The sequence below is a fragment of the Crotalus tigris genome, unplaced genomic scaffold (assembly GCF_016545835.1).
Source record: "Crotalus tigris isolate CLP2741 ecotype Arizona unplaced genomic scaffold, ASM1654583v1 scf7180000018058.1502924, whole genome shotgun sequence".
Classification (NCBI taxonomy): domain Eukaryota; kingdom Metazoa; phylum Chordata; class Lepidosauria; order Squamata; family Viperidae; genus Crotalus; species Crotalus tigris.
The window spans coordinates 259,464-283,421 of NW_024096801.1; the positions used below are offsets into that span (position 1 = coordinate 259,464).

At 43.7% G+C, this 23,958-nt stretch overlaps 1 protein-coding gene across 1 annotated transcript; it reads right to left on the reverse strand.

The window, feature by feature from the left end:
• Positions 1 to 16,248: 16,248 nt before the first annotated feature.
• LOC120309754 (serine/threonine-protein kinase SBK2-like) lies at positions 16,249 to 23,743 on the reverse strand. The gene is made up of 4 exons (XM_039347284.1): positions 23,514 to 23,743; positions 20,552 to 20,716; positions 19,024 to 19,226; positions 16,249 to 17,780 (listed from the first exon to the last, which is right to left on the reverse strand). The coding sequence occupies exons 1-4, from the start codon at positions 23,551 to 23,553 to the stop codon at positions 17,187 to 17,189; spliced, it is 1,002 nt and encodes a 333-aa protein (XP_039203218.1). The 5' UTR covers positions 23,554 to 23,743; the 3' UTR covers positions 16,249 to 17,186.
• Positions 23,744 to 23,958: the final 215 nt, after the last annotated feature.

The window sequence follows — 23,958 nt, forward strand, 5'->3', positions numbered from 1 at the left end:
GAGATGCATTCAATAAAGTGGATGTGTTTGGCATGTCAAAACTCTTGTAATGAGAAAAGGTAGACATCCATTCAGACAACTTTACCTTTGAATGGGCTATTCTCCATTTAGGAATCATGACTATTGTAGTTCGAATGTTCTGAAAAGTTCCAATAGAAGAGAATATTTATAGCTCAGGGTTGAATATACTGATGATATTACCTAGTCAGATAATGAAACATCTGTAAGCAAACAATCTCAGAGAACACCAAGAACTTCATAGTTCTGAAAAGTGCTTGGCTTCTAAATACCATTTTCCATTTTCCCAAAGTTGTAACCCAAGACAAGGTGTAATGCAACAATTTACAGAAGAGCAACAAAAATGATTTGGAGCCTAGAGCTAAAAAATATGAAAAATGATTGCAGGAATTGGGTATACCTAGTCTAATGAAAAGAAGGACCATGATAGCAGTCTTCCAATACTTGAAGGGCTGACATAAGGAAGAGGAGACCAACTTTTTTTTTAATAATTTTTTATTTTTCCCCCATACATATACCGTGATATTTATCAGATGTTAACATACGTTCTTTTTACATTCATTTATAAGATACTTTTAATAAAATGAAATAAATACATACACATGACTTTTGGTGTTGCTCACCCATTTCCCCTTTCACTGTATCCACACTCCTTCTTCTCTACCTTCTTTCTCCCTTTCTTCTCTTCCCTACTTCCCTCTTCAGGAAGAGGAGACCAATTTATTTACCAAAGTACCTGTAAGCAGGACAAGAAACTGAATAGAAACTAACCAAAGAGAGAAGCAACCTAGAATTAAGGAGAAAATTCCTAACAGTGAGAACAATTAACCAGTGGAACAAATTGCCTTCGGAAGTTGTGAGTGCCCCATCACTGGAGACTTTTAAGAAGAGACTGGATATCCATTTATCAGAAATAGTATAGATCTGCAAGAGCAGGTGGATGGACTAGATGACGTCTAAGATCACTTCCAACTCTGCTAATGTTACTGTTACATAGGAACTCTGTCAAAACAGAACATGGTCTCCAACAGCTACTCAAAAATGACATGCTTTGATGCCTGCTTATTTCTTCATTCTGTATTTATCTGATTTCTCTCCAACTTTTGGAGAACAGCCAGTCTTTTGGCAATAAGGCAAAGGCTGAATCTTTGTAAATGGGGTGAGAACAAGCCTTTCTGCATGGAAAAGTTAGGGAAACAGCAGTAGAAGGTTTTTTTATTTTTGTTTTTCTAAGGGTAAAAACAACTGATTCAAAAATTCCTAGAAATTTTGCCCCCTAAATTCAGTTCATTATATGGTTCTGTGGAAAACCATCATCTCTTTCCACCTACTCCTTGCCCTGTGTTCTTAACAATGGTTAACTTCAAACCAAACAAACTGTAACCTTTTTGGTCATTGTTTCAGATACTGTTCAATGCCTTCAGCAATGGTAGAACTTAAGTGCTTAAAAATTCAGGGAGGTATTCAGATATGTATATGTCTTCAGAGTAGTCTGTGTTGAACTGTATAGTGCAGTCAAATATTAGGAGATGACTGTAGGAAATGTTTTATGACATTTTGTATGGTGTTGTAACATGTTTGATGATCATGTAACATGTTTGATATAAGAAAATATTTTATAAAATTTGTCAAATTTCAATTCCATAAGATTCATGGATCCTGGATTTTGGACACATTCTGTAAGTTAGCCCATTTGAACTCCCTTGGCAAGAAAAAGTTTTGCTTTATAGTGCACTGTTTCACCTGGTTAAAGCACAAACACAAGAGCTTTAGTTTATAGTTGTCATGAATGTCTGCTAGCATTCATTGATAGCTCCCCAATTCCATGATCTGCCCCCAAGGCAAGTATGTTTGATTTTTTTAATTCTTTTTCATGGGATTTTACTTATATTATTCAGTATTTTCAGTATGTAAAGGAGCGCATCCTCAAACAAGGCTTCCTGTTGAATTCAAATCTGGTTCTTAAATAGTTATGTATTTTAAAGATGTACTGATGGTCGCTTGTTATGGAATTGAAGGTTCAAGGTATATCTTGCCAATCACCTTTCTCTAAACTCTTCTGTGAGCTCTGACTAAGCTATCTCTACTAAATAACTGGAAATGTTTTCACACTATTAGAAATGCTGTCATCCCAAGATACATGCACTCAAATTCACATGGTGTTCCAAAGTACTCTGGACTGGGAAACTATAATATGAGGAAGAAGTCTAGCATGTCCTCTTTAAAGCAGTTTGCATTAGTTGCAAACTTTGCTGAAAATAAAATAATTACTGCTAAGATTACAGGATATCACATACTCAAAGATATCACTTTGTCTTTGGCTTACAGTGTTGACTGAAAAGTGTAGGAATGATAAAACAATCATGTGCAGAGTTTTGTGATACCATCTGTTAGTTCCCTATTGTGATCTCATTCTCAACAATCTTTACCTAACTCCTGCATTATGATGTCATCAGTAGAGTTTCTTATCAGGACATCCAAGAAGAGTTTTAGGCATTTGAAGGATATGCTATCTCTTCAGTGCCTGGAATAACTGATTTTCTTTCTACAACTTTTTAAAAATAAGCTATATAGTGATTTTTGATCGTTCTGTTTATTCCACATCAAGCATCCCATGTCCCTGCAGTTGAGTTATTGATCATAAACTCAAATTAAAACAAAAGTCTTCTTTCCTTCCAATTTCCCATCATTACCAATGCATCATAAATCCTTTTCAAGTTAGAAAGGATAGTCCATTGACATCAATCCAAGATAAGTTCACTTAGCAAAACAGTCTAGATAATATGTCTTAGATTAACTTTACAGACACTTTTTCTGTCCTATAATGTTAATGTTGACTGTTGTGAAATTTATTGGGACTTCAGACATTCAGTCAAGATGGATAAATTCTAATTACAGTTTACATTGGTGAAATAAGCAATTTCACCAATAAGTATTGGTATCAGATTTCCCCTGAAAAACCAAGCATCACTGCTTCCATTGAGATGATACCCATGTTATGACCACAAAACAAAGTTGAGAAGAGGTCAAAAAGTTCTGCAAAGAATTGCAGGAAATGATATGTTGCTCCTAACTACATGAGGGTATGTGTGGTCATGACTCTGACTCCAGGAGAGCAACAGTCCCTGAAGTCTGCCCCAGCTATCAAATAACTTTATGATGCAATAACTATGGCAGGCTGCCATTGGTTATAAACTTCATTTGCCATGATTTCATAGGATATGTTGACAACAGTATTTGACTTTGGTTATATAACAGTAATTCACTGCTAAAACAAAGGAAATTAAGTTATTGAGAACACATCATGCTCTGTTGTCTGGAATAAGGTATCAGGGTCAGGAGAGATTTCTGTCCTTGAAATTAGCTGAAACAAAAAATCAATGTATTTGTATCCGAGGTTGCATAATATTGAGAGTGCCTGTAAGAAGAAAAGTTGGTCTATACCAAAAGATTCTTACAGTATAGGAATCTTGAAACATGCCCATCCACAACCTTTCTGACAGCACTGAGGTCATGTCTTTATCACTCATTGGCTTTTCACACCTGAACTATCAATTTCCAAAAACAGTTTACAAGCAGAGGGTTAGACTTCTCCACCATCTGCCTAAACTTCAGCAAGATTGGCACACAGCATAGCACATTCAGTCCTCATCAACATAATTGTTATCACTTGATTTCAAAACTTGTTCAACCTTTTACTTAGCTGTAAGACATGGAGCCATGATTCTCACTTTCTTTTCCTGGCTGCCCTAACTGTTGAGTCCTTGGTTAATGGCAATAACTTCATGAAGCATCTCATAGTTTCAGGAGCCTCTTTATTTGTTGTTCTGTAGCCCTGTTACAACTCAGAGGCACGCAAGCCTCTCAGACTCTCTTAAAGACAATCCCCGGGCCAAACGGCAACATTTAGACGCGCAGCGCGCCTTGCGCATGCGTGCGAGCGCCGGCGCCAGCCTGTCTGGTCCTGGGCAGCTTGCAACTGCCTGGGACTGTTGCAACGTCCCGAGCCTGCCTTTGCAGGCTCAGGACACAACACCCCTTCCCCCCCAGCTAAGACTACAACTACATGAATAGTTACACGCGACCTCAACACGAGCGTGGTGTGCCACCCCTTGCTCCAATGGTGCCGGGATATTGTTCTGGAGATTAATTCTCCCAGTGCCCATATTTCCGTTTTTCCACAGAACTTCCTCTTACTGTTTCTGCTTTGCCAGCAGAGTTACAAAATCTTCAAGATACTTAGGAGATCTTTTAGCTCTCTGTGATCTCCTTAAGCCCTGACAATCTCCACTTACATTTTGCCCCAGGGCTGTCATGGATTCGCCCCCTTTCTTGAACCCTGGTGGTCCCCGTGGATCATGCCCCGTTGCCTGGTCTGCTTGCTTGCCCACCGGGCTCGTCAGACCAAGACTTTGTTCTCTCCATAACCTGGTTGACCTGCCTAGTTGCAGGCTCTCTGGCCCCTCTAGAAGACTGCCACTGGTGGGCAACTCTATAGAGCCTCCCTGGCCCATACTGGACCTCTCATGAGGCTGCCTTCCTCCACTCCCCAGTTCCATAGTAGGACTGTCTGGGGTTCCAGTACTGTCCCAAAACTCAGTCACCCCCTCAATTACGCCGGAGATGTCAGAATTTGGGTTTGTCTCTCCGACCACCTCCCCGTGTGAATGCCTCCTTCTGGAAACAGTAGCAGTGTTGGGCCAACTAGACTTATTGTGTGCCAGCTCTCTTGCAAGGTGTGAGTTATTAGGATGCTCCTGGTTATTCTCCCTGACTGGAGTGCTGAATGGTGTTAGTGAATAATGATTATGCCCCCGAGGTGACTCCCTGGCTGGAGTAGGTACTTGTGCCCGTGTGCTAGCTGGTTCCCACGAATTCCTGTTCGGAACACTCACGGAATCTTATGATAGGCCATCTGTGGCCTCTCTGTTGGTGCCTGGCTGCTGCCAACACCCCTCCCTTTGCCCGAAGAGGTCCCCCTCCCCCCTGGAACAGAACCAGGAGTCTCTGAAGGTAAGTCCAGTCTTGTACGCAGCTGGTCGATATGCCATCGCAGGATACGACCGTCATCCAAGGAAACCTCGTAGGACAAGGGACCTGTAACCTTGCAAACTAGAGCAGGAACCCACAAGTGACCTGGCCCGTAGTTATGGGTCCATACAGGGGCACCCACTTGCAATTGCCTCGGTGCCCTGGGTTGTGTACCCCTAGGAGGCAGTCTGTCCGGGTGTAACCGGTCAAGTTTAGTAGTCAGTTTATGCCCCCAGCGAAGTTCAGCCGGGCTTCTCCTGGTAGAAGTGAACGGTGTGGTGTGGTAAGCAAAGAGAAAATCTGCCAACCTATGGTGCCAGCCCCCATAGGTCAGTTCCTTTAAAGCATCCTTGGTGATGTGGACCATCCATTCAGCCATACCGTTGGTGGAAGGGTGGAAAGGCGCAGAGGTGGCATGACGAATCATGTTGGCCTGTAAGAAAGCTTGGAATTCGGAAGAAGTGAATTGAGGGCCATTGTCAGACACCAAAACATCCGGAAGCCCATGTGCAGCAAAAATCCCCCTCAGTACTTAATGGTCTTTGCAGTGGTGGTGGAAGAGACAGGTACAACCTCAAGCCATTTTGAATGGCTATCAACCAGGACCAAGAAGAATTGACCCTGAAAGGGCCCAGCGTAATCAATATGCACTCTAGACCATGGAAACTGCGTTTCCTCCCATCTATGTACAGGAGCCTGGGGCATTTCTGGGCGTGAGCACTGACAAAGGTGGCATGCGTGCACCTTAGCCTCAATTTCCCTGTCTAACCTAGGCCACCACAAATGGCTGCGCACAAGCGCCTTCATTCGTACAATGCCAGGATGACCCTCGTGAAGGGAACCTAAGACTCTAGACCTCATTGAGGTAGGAATGACAACTCTGCTGCCCCACAGCAGACAACCCTGAAAGGTGGATAATTCATGTCTCTTAAGCCAGAAACTCTGACCCTCAGTGCCTGGACAACTCTCTGGCCATCCAGACAAAACCCAGGATAGGACACAAGAGAGTGTAAGATCTGTGGCTGATTCAGCAGCCACATCTCTGGCATTTAAAGGTGACTCAGGCAGTGCCTGAATAGAAAGAATGTTGATGGCAGGGGCAGGATCAGCCTCTACTACTTGCAAGGGTAATCTACTGAGGCCATCAGCATGGCCCATTTCTTTGCCAGGTTTGTGAATTAAAGAAAATCATAGGCTGACAGAAAGATTGACCATCTCAGCATCCTGGGGGAGATGATATGGGGAGTTTGTTTGTTTGTGGTAAACAACCCCAACAAAGGCTTACGGTCAGTGTAGACCGTGAAATGTCTGCCATATAAAAAATCATGGAATTTTTTAATTCCAGCAACAACAGCTAAGGCCTCCCTGTCTATCTGGGCGTAGTTTCGTTCAGCAGAAGACAAGGTTCTGGAGTAATACACAACAGGAACCTGAGTTCCATCCAGTCTAAGGTGGCTGAGTACTGCTCCCACCCCATAAGGGGAAGCATCACAAGCGATGCACACAGGAAGAGTTTCATTAAAGTGTGCAAGCACATTGTTGGATGTGAGTAAGGCCTTAACCTCATTGAAGCTTGCTTCATGTGCTTGTGACCACTGCCACACTGCCTGTTTGTCCAGAAGCCTATGAAGTGGTTCAGTTACATTAGCCTTGTTAGGAATGAATGAATTATAGAACTTCAAGAGGCCCAGAAAAGCTTGTAGTTCAGCTTTGGACTTATGCCTAGGAGCTTGCATGATGGCTTTTAATTTGGACTCAGCAGGGTGAATCCCATTGGCATCAATTTTGAACCCCAGAAAATCTGTAGAAGGTACCCCAATTTTACATTTGTCTTTTTTGAGTTTGAGGCCTGTTTTCCGGAACCGCAGCAAGACAGCCCTCAATCTCTCAGCTAAATTTTGAGTGGAATCTCCAGCAATTAAGACATCATCAAAATAGGGGCAAACCCCTGGTATACCCCTTAATGTATTTTCTATTACACTTTGGAAAATTCCAGGTGCCACATTTACTCCAAACTGTAGCCTTTTGACTTTGAATGCCCCCCCTGTGTGTTACAATGGTTTGTGCTACAGCAGCAGCTTCATCAACAGGCAACTGTTGGTAAGCTTGTGCTAAGTCAAGCTTTGCAAAAACACGCCCCCCTTTGAGGGAAGCCAGAATATGGCTTATTACAGGTACAGGATACGCATGTTGTTGCAATGCCTTATTTAGAGTGCATTTGTAATCTGCACAGATGCGAATGTCCCCATTAGCCTTACGGGGCGTGACTATGGGAGTTTCCCAAGGACTGGAATCAATAGGTTCTAAGACTCCTTGCTGAATCAATTTGTCCAATTCAGCATCAATTTTCCCCTTTAAAGCAAAAGGTATTCTCCTTGCTTTTACTCTGATAGGAGTGACAGTGGGTTCCAATTTTAAGGAAACTGGGGGCCCTTTGTATGTACCCAGCTGTGGGCTGAAGACATCTGCAAATTCTTTGCAGACTTCTTGTAGACCTATTGTTTGCAAACTATTGAGCCCTGTAACCTGTATTTCCAAGGCCTCAAACCAATCGAGTCCTATGAGACTCGTGCGCTCACCCCCCACTATCAATACATCTAATGGACCTTCAAATCCTTATACTGTACATTAAGGGTGGCCTCCCCCTTAACACACACTTTGGAGTTTTGGAAGTCTGTTAGCACTATATTAGAAGGCCTAAGCTTGGCTTGGAACCCACTACCAGAACAAATCTTTCTGAATGTGTGAATAGAAATGATTGAAAGGGCAGACCCAGTGTCTAGTTCCATGACCAATGGAACTCCTTGCAACTTCACTTTAAGTGACAGTTTCTTCTTGAGTGGCTTGTGTGTGCCTGTTCTATAAATGCTTCTTCGTGAAGCACAGAAACCAACCCTGTTTTGGCTGGGGACCCTGGTACCTTTCAGGTGCAATACTTCTCGGGGTTGTACCTTCTGATGGCCCAGGCACACAGCTGCAATGTGGCCTTGCTTTCCACATGCTCTACAGATTGCAGAACGAAACCTGCAGTTGGTCCTCTTGTGGCGACCTCCACACCCGAAGCACTTGGGAACAGCTGAAGACCTTTCTTTGCCTTCCTTCTGCTTCCCTTCTTTGGTTGGGTAGAGATGATCTACTTCTTCATCAGGATCCTCTTCCGAGCTCCCTTGGATTCCCTCATGGTGCACGGAAACAGCTTCTGGAGTACTTCTGATAGGCCTCATATTCTTGATTGCCCCACCTGCTGCTGCTTCTGCAGTAACCTCTCTCAAGGCATCTTGGAACGATAAGTCTTCTTTAGCAAAAAGTCTCTGCTGCAAGTCTCTTGTTCTCAGCCCACATACAAATCTGTCTCTCAGTCTTTCTTCTAAGTCTTTAAACTCACATGGCTTAGCTGCTCTTCTCAATGCAGCAATGTACTCTTTAGCTGATTCACCAGCACGTTGATCCCTCTGTTCAAAAGTATGTCTCCATGCAATAACAGTCAACTTGGGCTGAAAGTGTTCTTTTAGTAATTTCTTTAAATCTGTGTAGGTAACAGATTCAAGAGGTGCAGGGGCTGCTAAATTTTCAGCAATTTCAAATGCATCTTGACCACAAACACACAGCAGGGTGGCGGCCTTTAAGCCATCTTCTCTCACTTGATTTACTCTGAAATAATTTTCTACTCTGGCCACATAAGACTCCCATCTTTCTGGATGCGTAACATCAAACTCAGAAAGTCTTCCTATCTTTGCCATCTTTGCAGTAGTACAGGAAGGGTTTATCAGCAAACTTACCCCCAACGACGCTGTATTGGCAGGCAGTTGCTGAATTTAACACCGTTTCCTTGCTGCTTCAGGACTCCAGGGTAAGGTTACAATTTCTTCAATTAATTGTAAGGCATCCCACCTTCGTCACCAGTGTTGAGTCCTTGGTTAATGGCAATAACTTCACGAAGCATCTCGTAGTTTCAGGAGCCTCTTTATTTGTTGTTCTGTAGCCCCGTTACAACTCAGAGGCACGCAAGCCTCTCAGACTCTCTTAAAGACAATCCCCGGGCCAAACGGCAACATTTAGGTGCGCTGCGCGCCTCGCGCATGCGTGCGAGCGCCGGCGCCAGCCAGTCTGGTCCCGGGCAGCTTGCAACTGCCCAGGACCGTTGCAACGTCCCAAGCCTACCTTTGCAGGCTCAGGACACAACACTAACCAACTTTAAAATAAGTTTACCGCCACCCCTTTAATACCAACAATGGGCAGATTCCTTTCTGCCCTAGACAATCTGATTATGTTAAATCCAAAATTACCTAGTGATATTAATCTCTGTGTAAAAGCCAAAAGGGAAAACTACCACTCTTGGCAACAACTACAGAAACAGCAACAACAAAACCTCCTAACCTGGCCATATACTGTAAATGTATTTGTTGAGTCCGTCGCGAAATGGTAAGACACGAGAAGCAGTTGTAGTTCTCATGAAACCTTTATTCTTCAGTTCAGCTTACGTTGGAATATGGCGGCAAAAGCCCACAACTCGCAGCCTCCTTTTATAGGACTTTCCCGGGTCAATGTGTTACTTTTCGCACGCCAGCACTTGCGCATGTGCACAAGCACTGGTGACAGCCTTTCTGGTCCGGGGCAGCTTGCACCTGCCCGGGACCGCCTGCAACGCCCCGAGCCTGCTTGCAAGGCTCAGGACATAACACCCCTTTCCCCCGGGCTAAAACTATGACCAATCCCAATAATACACAACCCACTCTTAGTACAATGCTCTGCTCCCCTCCATGTCCGGAGTTTCCCCCGTTTCCATTGCCTCAGTGTTTCTACCCTTCTACTGGCTCTGTTTAGCCAATAGTGTTATGTAATCCTCTAAGTACTTAGGAGATTTCCTTGCTGTCTATGACCTCCTAAGCTCTGGGTGTCTGACAGGTACCCCCTGACTGAGGGGTGACGTGTGTCTGTTCCCCTTGTTATGCCTTGGTGACTCCCAAGGACTGTGCTCCAATGCCTGGCCTGCTTGCTTGCCCACCGGGCTCGTCAGGCCAGGGCTTCTTCCAGTGTATGACCTGGTTGTCCCGTCTAGCTGTAGGCTCTCTGGCCCTTCTAAGTGACTGTCACTGTTGGGCGTTTCTGTAGAACCTCCTAGGTCCGTCCAAGACCTGTCAGAAGGCTGTCTATCCCCTGAATCCCATTCTGTGTCAGGGCTTGTGTGGGTTTCAGTACCCAAAACTCAGTTGTCCCCTGAGTGTAGTCAGAGGTGTTGTGGTCGGGATTTGGTTCCTCGACCACCTCCCTGTGTGTTTGCCCCCTTCTAAGGATAGGGTTGAAGTCAGGCCAACTAGGAGGAGTGTGTGCCAGCTCTCTTGCAGGGAATGGATTGTTGGGATGCTCCCGGGTATTCTCTCTGACTGGAGTACTGGGTGATGCGGGTGAGAAGTGATCATGCCCCCGGGGTGACTCCCTGGCTGGAGTAGGCATTGATGCCTGGGTTCTAGTTGGGCTCCCTGACTTCCTGTTGGGAGCAATTGCGGAATCTCGGGATGGGCTGATTGTGGCTTCCCCATTGATAATGGGCATCATTCCATGCCCCTCCCTTTGCCCAAAGGGCTCCCCCTCCCCCCTGGAAAAGACCCAGGAGTCTCAGCGGGAAGGTCCCGTCTAGGGCGAAGTTGGTCAATGTGCCGACGCAGGACACGACCGGTGTCCAGGGATACCTCGTAGGATAGAGGACCTGTGACCCTGGATATAGATGCGGGGACCCATGTATGACCAGGCCCGTAATTACGAGTCCAAACCGGGGCACCCACAAGTAGTTGCCTAGGTGCCCTGGGGTGTGAGACAGAAGGAGGCAGTCTGTCCGGATGCAACCGGTCAAGCTTGGTAGTCAGTTTGCGCCCCCAACGAAGTTCAGCTGGGCTTCTCCCTGTAGAAGTGGACGGTGTGGTGCGATAAGAAAGGAGGAAGTCAGCCAACCTGTGATGCCAGTCCCCGTAGGTGAGCCTCTTCAAGGCGTCCTTGGTGATGCGAACCATGCGTTCAGCCATACCGTTGGTGGACAGGTGGAAGGGTGCAGAAGTGGCATGACGAATCATGTTAGCCTGCAAGAAAGCTTGGAATTCGGAGGAAGTGAATTGAGGGCCGTTGTCAGACACAATGACGTCTGGGAGCCCGTGTGCAGCAAAAATCCCCCTCAGTACCTGAATAGTCTTTGCAGTGGTGGTGGAAGAGACAGGTACAACCTCAAGCCATTTTGAATGGCTGTCAACGAAGACCAAGAAGAATTGACCCTGAAAGGGCCCAGCGTAGTCAATGTGCACCCTAGACCATGGAGACTGTGTTTCCTCCCATCTATGCACAGGAGCTTGGGGCATTTCAGGGCGTGAGCGTTGACAAAGGTGGCAAGCATGCACCTTAGCTTCTATGTCTTTGTCTACACCTGGCCACCACAAGTGGCTGCGTGCAAGAGCCTTCATTCGTACAATGCCAGGATGACCTTCGTGGAGGGAATCTAAGACCCTAGTCCTCATTGAGGTGGGAATGACAACTCTGCTTCCCCAAAGCAGACAACCCTGAGAGGTGGACAACTCATTCCTTTTAGACCAGAAACTCTGAAACTCAGGACTAGGACAGTGCTCAGGCCATCCAGACAAAACCCAAGAAAGGACACGTGAGAGTGTGTGATCTGTGCCTGATTCAGCGGCTACATCCCTGGCATTCAGGGGGGACTCGGGCAAGGCTTGAATGGAGAGAATATTGATGGCTGGCGCGGGGTCAGCCTCTATTACCGGCAGGGGTAATCTACTGAGGCCATCAGCATGGCCCATTTCCTTTCCAGGCTTGTGAAGTAGGGAAAAATCATATGCAGACAAAAAGATAGACCACCTAAGCATCCTGGGGGAGATGATTTGGGGAGTTTGTTTACGTGTGGTAAACAGTCCCAACAAAGGCTTATGGTCAGTGAAGACCGTGAAATGCCTTCCATACAAAAAATCATGGAATTTTTTAATTCCAGCAACAACAGCTAAGGCCTCCCTGTCTATTTGAGCATAGTTGCGCTCAGCTGAAGACAATGTCCTGGAGTAATATGCAACAGGAACCTGAGTTCCATCAGCCCTGAGGTGGCTCAGTACAGCAACCACCCCATAAGGGGAAGCATCACAAGCGATGCACACAGGAAGGCACTCATTGAAGTGCGCAAGTACACTGTTAGAAGTGAGCAAGGCCTTGACCTCATTGAAACTAGCCTCATGTGTTTGAGACCACTGCCACACTGCCTGTTTGTCTAATAGCCTGTGAAGAGGCTCAGCTACACTAGCCTTATGTGGAAGAAAGGAATTGTAGAAATTCAGAAGGCCCAGAAAAGCCTGTAGTTCGGCCTTAGACTTTGGCCTGGGGGCTTGCATAATGGCTTTTAGTTTGGATTCAGCAGGATGAATCCCAGCAGCATCAATTTTGAACCCCAGAAACTCAGTAGAAGGTACCCCAATTTTACATTTGTCCTTCTTGAGTTTGAATCCCGTTTTCCTGAACCTTAACAGGACAGCCCTTAGCCTTTCAGCTAGAATGTGTGTGGAGTCTCCTGCAATTAAGACATCATCAAAATAGGGGCAAACCCCTGGTATACCCCGTAGTGTGTTTTCCATTACACTTTGGAAAATCCCAGGAGCGACATTTACTCCAAATTGAAGTCTCTTTACCTTGAAAGCCCTCTGTGGGTCACAATAGTCTGAGCTATAGCAGCGTCATCATCAACAGGCAGCTGTTGATATTCTTGAGCTAGGTCAAGCTTTGCAAAAACGCGCCCCCCCTTGAGGGAGGCCAGGATATGACTGACCACAGGAACAGGATAGGCATGTTGCTGCAATGCCTTATTTAGAGTGCATTTGTAATCAGCACAGATGCGAATGTCCCCATTTGCCTTAAGAGGCGTGACAATGGGGGTCTCCCATGGACTGTAGTCAACAGGTTCTAGAATTCCTTGTTGGATCAGTTTGTCCAACTCAGTGTCAATTTTACTCTTTAAAGCAAAAGGGACCCTTCTTGCTTTAATTCTAATGGGAGTGACCGTGGGGTCTAACTTTAATGACACAGGGGGTCCTTTGAATGTGCCCAGCTGGGGGCTGAAAACGTCTGCAAATTCTTTGCAGACTTCCTGTAGGTCGAGTGTTTGTAGGCTGTTGAGCCCTGTGATGTGTATCCCCAAGGCCTCAAACCACTCGAGTCCTATGAGACTCGTTCGTTCACCCTCTACTACTAGTAGGTCTAGTGGACCCTCAAAATCCTTATACTGTACGTTAAGGGTGGCCTCCCCCTTAACACACACTCTGGAGTTTTGAAAATCCGTTAGCACAATGTCAGAAGGCCTCAACTTGGCCTGGGTTCCACTGCCGGAACAAATCTTCCTAAATGTGTGCATAGAAATGATCGAAAGTGCAGACCCCGTGTCCAGTTCCATAGTTAATGGAACCCCTTGTAGCTTCACCTTAAGTGACAGCTTTTTCTTAATGGGCTTGTGTGTGCCTGTCCTGTAGATGCTTCTTCGCGAAGCGCAAAACCCCACCCTATTCTGGCTGGGGACCCTGGTACCTTTCAGGCGCAATTCTTCCTGGGTTGTACCTTCTGACGGCCCAGGCACACAGCTGCAATGTGTCCTTGTTTTCCGCACGCCCGGCAGATAGCGGAGTGGAACTTGCAGTCGGCTCTCTTGTGGCGACCTCCACAACCGATGCACTTGGGGAGAGCTGAAGAGCTTCCTCTTGGTTTTCCTTCCTTTGTGGGGTGGAGACGGTCCACTTCCTCGTCCGGATCCTCCTCGGAGTTTCTTTGGACTTCTTCCTGGTGCACGGATGCAGCATCTGGACTGTTTCTGATCGGCCGCATGTTCTTGATGGCGCCGCCCGCTGCTTCTTCTGCGGTGACCTCTCTCAAGGCATCTTGGAAAGACAAGTCCTCCTTGGCGAAAAGTCTCTGTTGCAACTCTCGATGCCTTAGCCTGCACACAAATCGGTCCCTCAGTCGTTCTTCGAGGTCCTTGAACTCGCAATGTTTGGCGGCTTTCCTCAGTGCGGCGATGTACTCCTTGGCCGATTTTCCGGGTCGTTGATCCCTCTGCTCGAAGGTGTGGCGCCACGCAATGATGGACATCTTGGGGTGGAAGTGCTCCTTCAGTAACTTCTTTAGATCTGCGTAGCTGACAGACTCTAAAGGAACAGGTGCTGCAAGGTTTTCTGCGATTTCGAAGGCGTCTTGACCGCAAACGCACAACAGGGTGGCAGCCTTCAAGCTCTCTTCCCTCACCTGGTTCACTTTGAGGTAGTTTTCCACCCTGGCTACGTAGGACTCCCACCTCTCTGGATGTGAGACGTCGAATTCCGAAAGCCTTCCAATCTTCGCCATTTCGTATCAGGAAGGGTCTATCAGCCAGCCTACCCCCAAATGCACGCTGGATTGGCGGGTAGCTGCCAAGTCAACGCCGTTCCTGCCGCTCCGGATTCACTCAGGTAAGCTTACCCCTTCTCTTCTTCGATGTAAGGCAATCCCATCCTCGTCACCAGTGTTGAGTCCGTCGTGAAATGGTAAGACACGAGAAGCAGTTGTAGTTCTCATGAAACCTTTATTCTTCAGTTCAGCTTACATTGGAATATGGCGACAAAAGCCCACAACTCGCAGCCTCCTTTTATAAGACTTTCCTGGGTCAATGTGTTACTTTTCACGCGCCAGCACTTGTGCATGCGCACAAGCACTGGCGACAGCCTGTCTGGTCCCGGGCAGCTTGCACCTGCCCGGGACCGCCTGCAACGCCCCGAGCCTGCTTGCAAGGCTCAGGACATAACAGTATTAATAGTAGATTTTCAGTGCTTTATTTTGTTTTGAGCATAATTCTCCAAGCTTTGCTGCCACTAATAATTATGGAGCTTCCTTAGAGCCAGCCAGCCAGTATTAGCTAAGAATATATTTTAGACTTCTGAGAGGCATGGGCATATGAAATATATGGATACTGTAGAAAAAGAAGACAGCAAAAAAGCTTTAGTTTTGCCACCTTGAGATGTATCAGCCATAAGAAAAATGCCTGTAAAGTAGTCAGAGTTTATATTTGCACATCTTGATTAATAATAAACAGGTTAATAAACAGATTAATACTCAGGGCTAATTCCTGTTTGTCCTTCATCTACTTCAGCCTTCATTTTGAAGTGAGCATGCTTCTCAATATGTGTATACAGTGAGGTTTTTTCAGTTGTTCGGCCACCATTGACTTTTGATACTTGGCCAGGGCTTTCCTGGCAATAACTGCTTTTCCAAGTTCTTGAAACTCATATTTGCATTATCAATGATTATACTTAGCCTCCTTCTCGTGATGTCTTTTTTGATTGCCTGATTTCTCCAAGCATCAGGATCTTCTCAGATGCTCTTACCCTTCCATTAAAATCCCCAATTATCAGCTTAATTTTGCCTAATATTGAATGCATATTCCTTCTCCTTTTGCTCTTTATTTCTCCAACAATAAAGTTCAAAAAAGCGAGCAAGATCAAATTAAAGAAGCAAGATTGATACAGATTTCCATAAGATGTCTATAATGCGGCTCTGGAGTAAATATTGAATCATGAAAAATACATGAATTAAGATAGAATTTCTTTGAAATGCTGTTTTTGCAGATATCTCCCACCTGGGCTGAATTGCCATTCAGAAAGCAATCTGTCAACTGACTCCCTTATTCTTTCCCACCCTCTGCACAATCCCTCACGCCACAGCTTTCATTAAAAGCAACCAGGTATATGTTTTCACAAAAGACTGCAAGGATTTTGGAGATATTGCATTTTGAATATACCAGGGTGAGTTAAAAGACTTGGTTGGAAAAGGTCAAAGTTGCTTTATAGAGTTGACTGGCAGGATAAATTAAGGCTGTGACACATTGTTTTTATGTATGAGAAAATGCCTCTTCCACATGTGAGCTCGGGAGGTGCCACAGTGAGGGGCTTTGACAGGCTATCCCTAATCCAAGTCACCCTGTAATCCATTTAACAACCCATGTCGTAGCTTAACGATCACAATGGTGAGAGTCGGGATTGTGGTCATTAAGGTAGGTGATCATATGAGTGCTTCACTTAACAACTGCAACAACGTAGGACCATAATTCCAGGCCCAATTGTGGTTATAAGCCAAGAACCACAAATAGTGATATTCTAAAAATGTTTATCAATATAACTGGTAATAGTAGTCCTTTGATTCTGATTTATTTGACTCCTATTTACTTTAATATTGGCTCTCATCTTCAAACTGAGTTGATATTTCTCTAAAATAATATGTCAGGCAGTAAAACCTGAAAAGAATATAAGCACCAATATATTGCTTACAATATAAATCTATACACTTTATTTACAACAGTGCTCTTGAGTGAATATAGCATTCATTGAATCAGCCATACACATATAGTGCTAGAATCCCAATAGCATCAATTTCAGATCCCTAAACATTTTTATACTCTCAGAAACTCTGGACAATTTTGTCACATAAAAACCACAGGGCTTCTTGCAATGAAACTCATTTTCCCATCCTTTAGTTAGATATGTCTCAGCAGATATTATAAGATGGCTTTCGACAAAGAACGATATAATTCCTCATTGATCATCTTTGTTTATACCCAAGTTTCCTGGGCTGATTTCAAAAAATAGGACTCCATGCTTCACAACAATACCAAATATGTTTCTTGCATTTGACTAGAAAACAGGATCACTAATTTTTCATTCATAGGAAATTTTAAGCTGACTCCATTTTATCTGATCCATAATGAATGAATGAAGCTATGAGTATTTGGGGCTTTTTCACTTGGTTCCTTTTAAGAAGCTTTAACTTAAGAATTTTAGGGATAATTCTTGATCAAGGAAAAACTGAAATCAAATCTTTTGAAACTGTGATCCAGAGCAGAGACAGGAGATCACATAGAAATACTTCCAAGACTGACATAGGTTTTCCCTGAGTCGGCTTCTCCTTCTTTGCTTGGTAAGCAGTTTGTTTTGTTTTCCAGTCATCTTTTCTCTGTTTCTCTGACTCAGCTGAATTTTACCAAACAAAGTGTCTTTATTAATTGATGGAGATCGTTGGTCCTTTAAGGGCTAAGGTGAGGTTTCAGAGCCTTTTGTTTCTCCTTACAACACACCTGATCTTTAGCATCGCCGGGTAGTGCCAAGAAGTTCCTTGCTGGGTCGGACTCGACTCTTTACTTCCGATGACAACCAAGGTGTTTTGATATAATTCATAATCACCTTGGCAGGACTACGGAGTGCTGGATTGGGTGTCAGGAGCCCTTGCAACATTTCTAATGCTTGGGGAGTGAAACGTTCCCAATGGGCTGGGAGTGAAACAAAACGGGGGCTGCGATGCCAGGAGACAAAGCTGCGATAATGCTGATCAGAGAGCACAGCTGTAAGCCAGGGGAAGTAGCCAGTTAGCACACAGAACAGCAGCACTCCAAAAGCCCAGGTGTCAAGACTCGGTTGGGCTTCCAGATGAGCTTTGGGGCCCAAGATACACATTTCAGGTGCGGTATAAGGCAGACTTTCAGGCAAGGCCTTAATGGCATGACCCCTTGGGCAGCTCAGTCCAAAGTCAGTCAGCTTGATGCGCCGGCATTCAGGGTCACAGAGCAGCACGTTTTCTGGCTTGACATCTCGATGGATTAGCCCTTTGGATTCCATGTACTCCAAGGCACTTGCAAGCTGGAGGGTACAACGCTTTACCTGTTGCTCAGGTATGCCAACCTGGAAATAAAAGGTCACATTTGTAAGCCATGCATCACAACTATTCTAAAAATGAGGAGAAATATCTGGATCTGCTGCCTGCTGCTTTTGGACTCTTAAGAAGAATTAAAACAGGATTCTGCATGATCTTAGGGTACTTTTAAATATATTGTGGTTCTTTTTAACACCTTACAGTTGATTTACTGATTTCATCTGTAAGGCCAGCAAAGGGACACAAAGTCTTTTAAAGCACTCACATTTCAGGCAGCTTTCCAAGAAGTAACTTGAAACATAACCAAGAAGAGGAAAACGGCATAAGCTTGGGATGTGTTTAGTGTCTATCACTTAATGCAAACACAGTGTCTTGCATCCAAAAACTAGCACAGCAGACAGTTTCTGTCTCTTTCTAGTTATATATTTTCAAAATAGTTTAGAATTTTTTTATAAACAGTTCATACCATCTTCAAAGGTATTTACCCTTCTCTCATAGTAGAAAGAACCACCTTTTTCTGAGCAACAGACACATGTGCAACAGTTAAAGACATGCTTTTTGCTTCAAAAATATTTCTTCTACCCATGAGTGCAATATAAGAAATGAATCAACCAGCTGGAATTGTGCAGTTCAAAAAAGCAAATTTGAATTCAATCTCATCACCAAAAGCATGGTTTATAGAGGCTGAAAGTTCATGAAATAGATTAGATAGTCTTGGATAATAGGGAGATGATATATATAAAATATCTAAATTTAACAGGAATAATTCCAGTGTTAAGGAGAGCAATGAAAATACTATCCATATCCTTAGGAGGAAATCTCTCTCTCCCTTCTTCCTTCTCCCTCTCTCCCTCTTCCCCTCTCCCTCTCTCTTCTCCTTCCTCTCTCCCCCTCTCCTCTCTTCATCTCCCTCCCTCCATCCCTCCCTCCCTCTCTCTCTCTCTCTCTGGTTCAAGAATGCGGTCCTAGAAGAGCTCAGGATGTCATACCTAGTACTACTATAATTCATCCCCACAGTGACCCTCAATTGAGAAAATTGGAATGAGAGACACTAACTGGAGTTCCCATGGCTGAACGTGGGCTTGAATCTTCCTAAGTCGGGTCCAATATCACCACTGGCATCACAAAGCAACTTTGGTAACAGTCGTTTTCCTTTCTGAAATATCTTGGTAATGAATTAGGGGTGTTGAAGAATAATTTCTGCATCAGTGTCACTATTTGTCACCTCACCTATTTAGGTACAGCTGTAAATCATTTGTTGTAGGTACTTACCGTTGGCACCATGAGAGAGAAGAGGTCATGAGCCAGTGCCAATTCTTGTGCAAAGACATAGTGTTGGGGGGTTTGGAAGGCAATCCCAAGGGCAGTGGCAATGCAAGGGTGTGCCCCCAAAGTTAGTGCAATGCAATATTCACTAAGGAAATCCTGTAGCTCTGTATCTTTTTTATGTACAAATTTCAATGCCATGGGAGTTCCTGGAAGAAGAGAGTTTGGTTTATGAAAGTTAGAAGAAATCCAGTGTTCTAATTTCTCATTCTAAATTAAACTAGTTTGATATGCAAGTAGTATGCATTTGATATTCTTCCTTCATTTTATTCCCACAACAATTCTGTAAGATAGGCTAATGCTTAGAGAAAATTATTATAGTATGTAGAAATGACCTTGGGAGTCAGGAAGAAGAGTGGCAGACTGGACAACTAACATATAAAACAGTGGTTCTCAACCTTTTTAATGCCGCGACCCCCAACCGGTCGTAAGTCGAGGACTACTCAACCGGTCGTAAGTCAAGGACTACTCAACTGGTGCAGCACCCTTTGCAGAATGGGACTTTTGGCGGGCTCAGCAGGGCAGAGACAGCCTGGACAATTCCTATTGGCTTTTGAAAGCCAATAGAATTAGACTCTATTCAAGAGAGTCTATTCTACTGGCTTTCAAAAGCCAATAGAATAAAAGGGAGTAGCACAGCTAAGGAAAAGGGGGAAAAAATGGCGGACTGCGTTGTTTGGCGACCTCCGTGAAAGGACTGAGAAGCATTTCAGAAGAGACGTTACCTAGTTTTTTGGAGAGTAAAAGGAGAGGAGGGGAGAAGTCATTTCAGTGTTAACAGAGTAATAGAGTTGAAAGGGACCTTGGAATTCTTCTAGTTCAGCTCCCTGCTCAATCAGGAAATCCTATATCATTTTGGACAAATCATTGTCCAATCTCTTCTTAAAAACCTCCAGTATTAGAGCATCCACAATTTCGGGAGGCAAGTTGTTCCACTGATTAATTGTTCTAATTGTCAGGTAATTTCTCCTTAGTTCTAGGTTGCTTCTCTTTTTGTTTAATTTCCATCCATTGCTTCTTGTCCTGCTTTCAGGTGCTTTGGCGAATAGGTTGACTCCTTGTTCTTTGTGACAGCTCCTTAAATATTGGAATGCTGCTATCCTGTCATCCCGAGTACTTCTTTTCATTAAACTAGACATACTCAATTCCTGCAACTGTGCTTTGTATGTTTTAACCTCCATTCACCTAATCATCTTTGTTGCTCTTCTCTGCACTCTTTCTAAAGTCTCAACGTATTTTTGCAAGATGTTAACAGAGCAGTTGCAGTCTGTTAATGTAGCATTACAGTAAAGATAAAATTAGTATCTATACTTGTGTTTCTGAGTCTGGACTGATTTAAATAGCTGAATTCCTGCAAGATCCAGGTCTCTTTTGTTTTGCTTCAAATCACTTTCCAGATCTGGACAACCTTTACAAATTAATTTGGTTCATAGCCTTTCTTATTTCTTCTTTTGCCTTCAGAATCTGGACCTACCTTGGTGATGGTGGACTGCCATCAATACATGCCCAAAGGTACCACTACCCAGTTCTCGGAGGATAGTATAACTACTGGTCACCTCCATCTGAGGTAGATTCTGAGCTGTCAGCTGCACCATCTCCTCAAGTCGTTTTCCAATGTCACCAGGGACTAATTTCATAACTGCAGGGAAAGAAAAAGAAGTACATATAGAGAGGACTTGAGAAGAACACAGACAATATCATTAAATAAGTAGCACCTTATCCCCATGGAGCTTTCTTGAAGTTTGTCTTGCTAAGCACAAAAAAGGATTTTATTATTCCTTTGATTCCCTGATTTTCATTTAGAAAAAGGATGTGGTATAAGTCTCACAAAAGAAATAAACATTTTCCCTTTCTTAACTGGCTATTTTTGGAAGCAATGGGCTGCATTTTAAAGATTTAAGTATTTTGACAATCAAAGTTGCAGGACACAAAACAAAAATGTAATTATGTTGGTCAAATATATAAGATGCTTGTTAGTTTTCTCCTTCAGAGGCTTGTTATATATCTGTACCTGCCCTTACGGCCTTTGTAGGGGCCTTAACACCTGACTTTGCCATTGGCTTGGGCCCTTATGGGGGGGGGGATGTTGTACTGACAGTGGCTAATGGATTAAGGATTCTAGCTTCACCTTATTGCTTATTTCTTTAGGTATCTTTTAGTCTAATTGTTAATCATTTTTATTTTAATATTTTACTCTTTTGTATTGCAGGTTTTACTTTGTTGTAAACTGCCTAGAGTCACCTCTGGGTGAGATGGATGGCAAAAGAAAGAAAGAAAGAAAGAAAGAAAGAAAGAAAGAAAGAAAGAAAGAAAGAAAGAAAGAAAGAAAGAAAGAAAGAAAGAAAGAAAGAAAGAAAGAAAGAAAAGGGAGAGGGAGAGACAGAGGCAGAAAGAGACCATCAGACTTTCTTTGATGTGCTATTCTGCCAACAACTGTGGCTGGGAATCATTGCTTTGCTGTCAAATGTTGCTATACTACATAGAGTTTAAGCTGCATGTGCATGATATATAAAATAGGTTTGAAAGGAAATATACATTTTTTTCAAGAAATAGAATGCATGCATTAGTGGAAAGTAAGAAGAATCATGGTAGATCTTGCAAAATAATGAAGACAATTTGATTGTTCTCTTACTTCTTCTATTTGTCGGTTGGGTTTAAAAGCTGAATAAATAGCCCTCAATTTATGACCATATGTTCAGTCATCATTTGAAGTTATGGCAGCACTGAATAAATGGTGGTTTTGACTGGTCCCTGGAATTCCAGCTATCCCAGCACCTTTGAGGTCACATGATTGTGATCTGGGTGCTTGACAACCGGCTTACATTTATCACCAGTCATAGTGCACCATGCACATATGATTCCCATCTGCAACCTTCCCACCCTCCAGAAAGTCAATGGGAAAGCCAACAGGGAAAGTCACAACTTGTTGGAAAAAATCTCCCCTACCTCTTACAATTACCCACCTGTCCCTCTGTGCTGTGCTGGCCACTCGCACATTCCCAGATACCCTGTTCTAAGTCTTGCTCCATCTCCTTCTACACCTTGCACACTTCATCAACCCTCACTCTGTCTCCCTCACACCTACCCACTTGCACACAGCCTTGCATCCTCTCTCACCTGGCAGTAGCCCTTATGTGCTTGCTGACCTACTTGAAAATTTCTGCTGGCCTCCCTTACTGAGGAAGTTGCCTTGCCTAGCAAGGGATTTGGTTAACAACAGGAACTGGGACTGCTTGGATTGCCATTACTAAGCAAAGTGGTCATACTTTATGATTACTTAGTGAGAAAAACTCCAGTCATAATTGTTGTCTTAAGATGAGGTCTACCTGTATGCTATTCCCCCCTGCCCCAACACACATAACAATATGGAGGATGACTGAAATAACGTAATTCCAAACACTGGGGAGAACATTTGCCATGCCCCCCAATGTTACATTGGGAACTAAAATGTGCTTGAAACTTCAATTACTGTTTGGCAAGGTGCTATGATATAAATCAGATTTGCAGCTCTGAAAGACCACATATTTTATTTACAACACTTCTGTCTCCCACCAGCAGTTTAAGGCTATGTTCTTTATAACCTTTATTTACATTTCTTTCTTACACCAGCCCCATGAAGTAGATTACACTGAAATTAGCCCAAAATTATACAGTGAATATAATGGCTCCCACAGGATTTAAGCCAGATTCTCCAATTCATGTAGATTCAGATAGAATAACTACATGAAAATAATTATTTCACTGTGCAGACATATTCTATAGTGAGCATGGATGTTTTGTCCTCAAATGTGTCATTACTTATTTACTCTCACTGTTCCTTACTTGTTTTGAAGCAACTTGTATTCCAACATGAGAACATGATTCCTCCTGGCAAAACTTCAGAAATATCTACACCCCAGTGTTTACATAAGCAGATAAAGCAAGTTCTAGACTGTACACACTGAAGGACAACCGGATACTCTTCAGTTTTAGCAAGCTGCAAAATAATACAAAACCCAGAATGTGGCCCAGAAAAATGATGGTAAATGCGGGAGTGCATACACTCAAATTATTAAATACTGAATGCTTCTACTGATATATAGAGTGTCTTTTTCTCACAAAGCAACCACAATCAGTGCTATCAGAACTGGCAAAAGTACTTTTAAGGCAGAGAATGTGATTTATAAGCAGAGAGGTTTCACTTCTAACATTTCAAAGCTCTGACAGCAAATGGAGGGGATAACATAAAAGGCTTTTGCAAAAAAAGCATGACAATGGGATCCCCCCCCCCAAGAGCTCTATATATTCCTTTTAGGTTGCAACAAATGCAGTTGATGCAAGAGAATAAGCAAAAGAAAGACATAGGAACTTTCAATCAGTTGCACCATTTGGCCTGTAGTTTTGCAGATGCAATAATTAGAAATAACAATGTAAGAGTTTCTAAAGCAGATTCTTACCCGCAACTGTTGAGCTGGAGCACATGTGCCTCTTTTCCATGTATTTCTTCCTATTTTGTTGATTAAACAGTCAATCCTGCCTTGTCAGCTTATTCAGTACCTGTTCCATGCAGATCCATGTAGCACCTTTTATAGTAACTACTTCCCATCTGATTCTGTCCAGTCACATTAATAGGGAATTATACCAAACCACTCCTCTCATCTCTTCTCCACTCTGCCCCAAAAGGTCAAGACTTTGGAAGTCCAGCCAGTTCCATGGGACAGGATTAACAGCCACTTATCAAGGTTATTTTTACTGCTCTTACCCAGATGGTTTTATACTTATGTGTACCAGATGTTCCTGGAAAGAAATGCTTCTCCTGTCTCTGGAGAAACAGTGGTTAAGCTTTGATGAAAGAAAGTCTTGAGGCAGAATGAAAGGGGCCTTTACGGGGGTGCTCATATA

Coding starts and splice junctions, on each gene's coding strand:
- LOC120309754 (XM_039347284.1), bottom strand. CDS start 23,553: ATGGAAAAGAGGCACATGTGCTCCAGCTCAACAGTTGCGG. Junction 19,227..20,551: donor GGCAGTCCACCATCACCAAG/GTAGGTCCAGAT, acceptor CTCTTCTTCCAG/GAACTCCCATGGCATTGAAA. Junction 17,781..19,023: donor TCTCTCTCATGGTGCCAACG/GTAAGTACCTAC, acceptor TTTTATTTCCAG/GTTGGCATACCTGAGCAACA.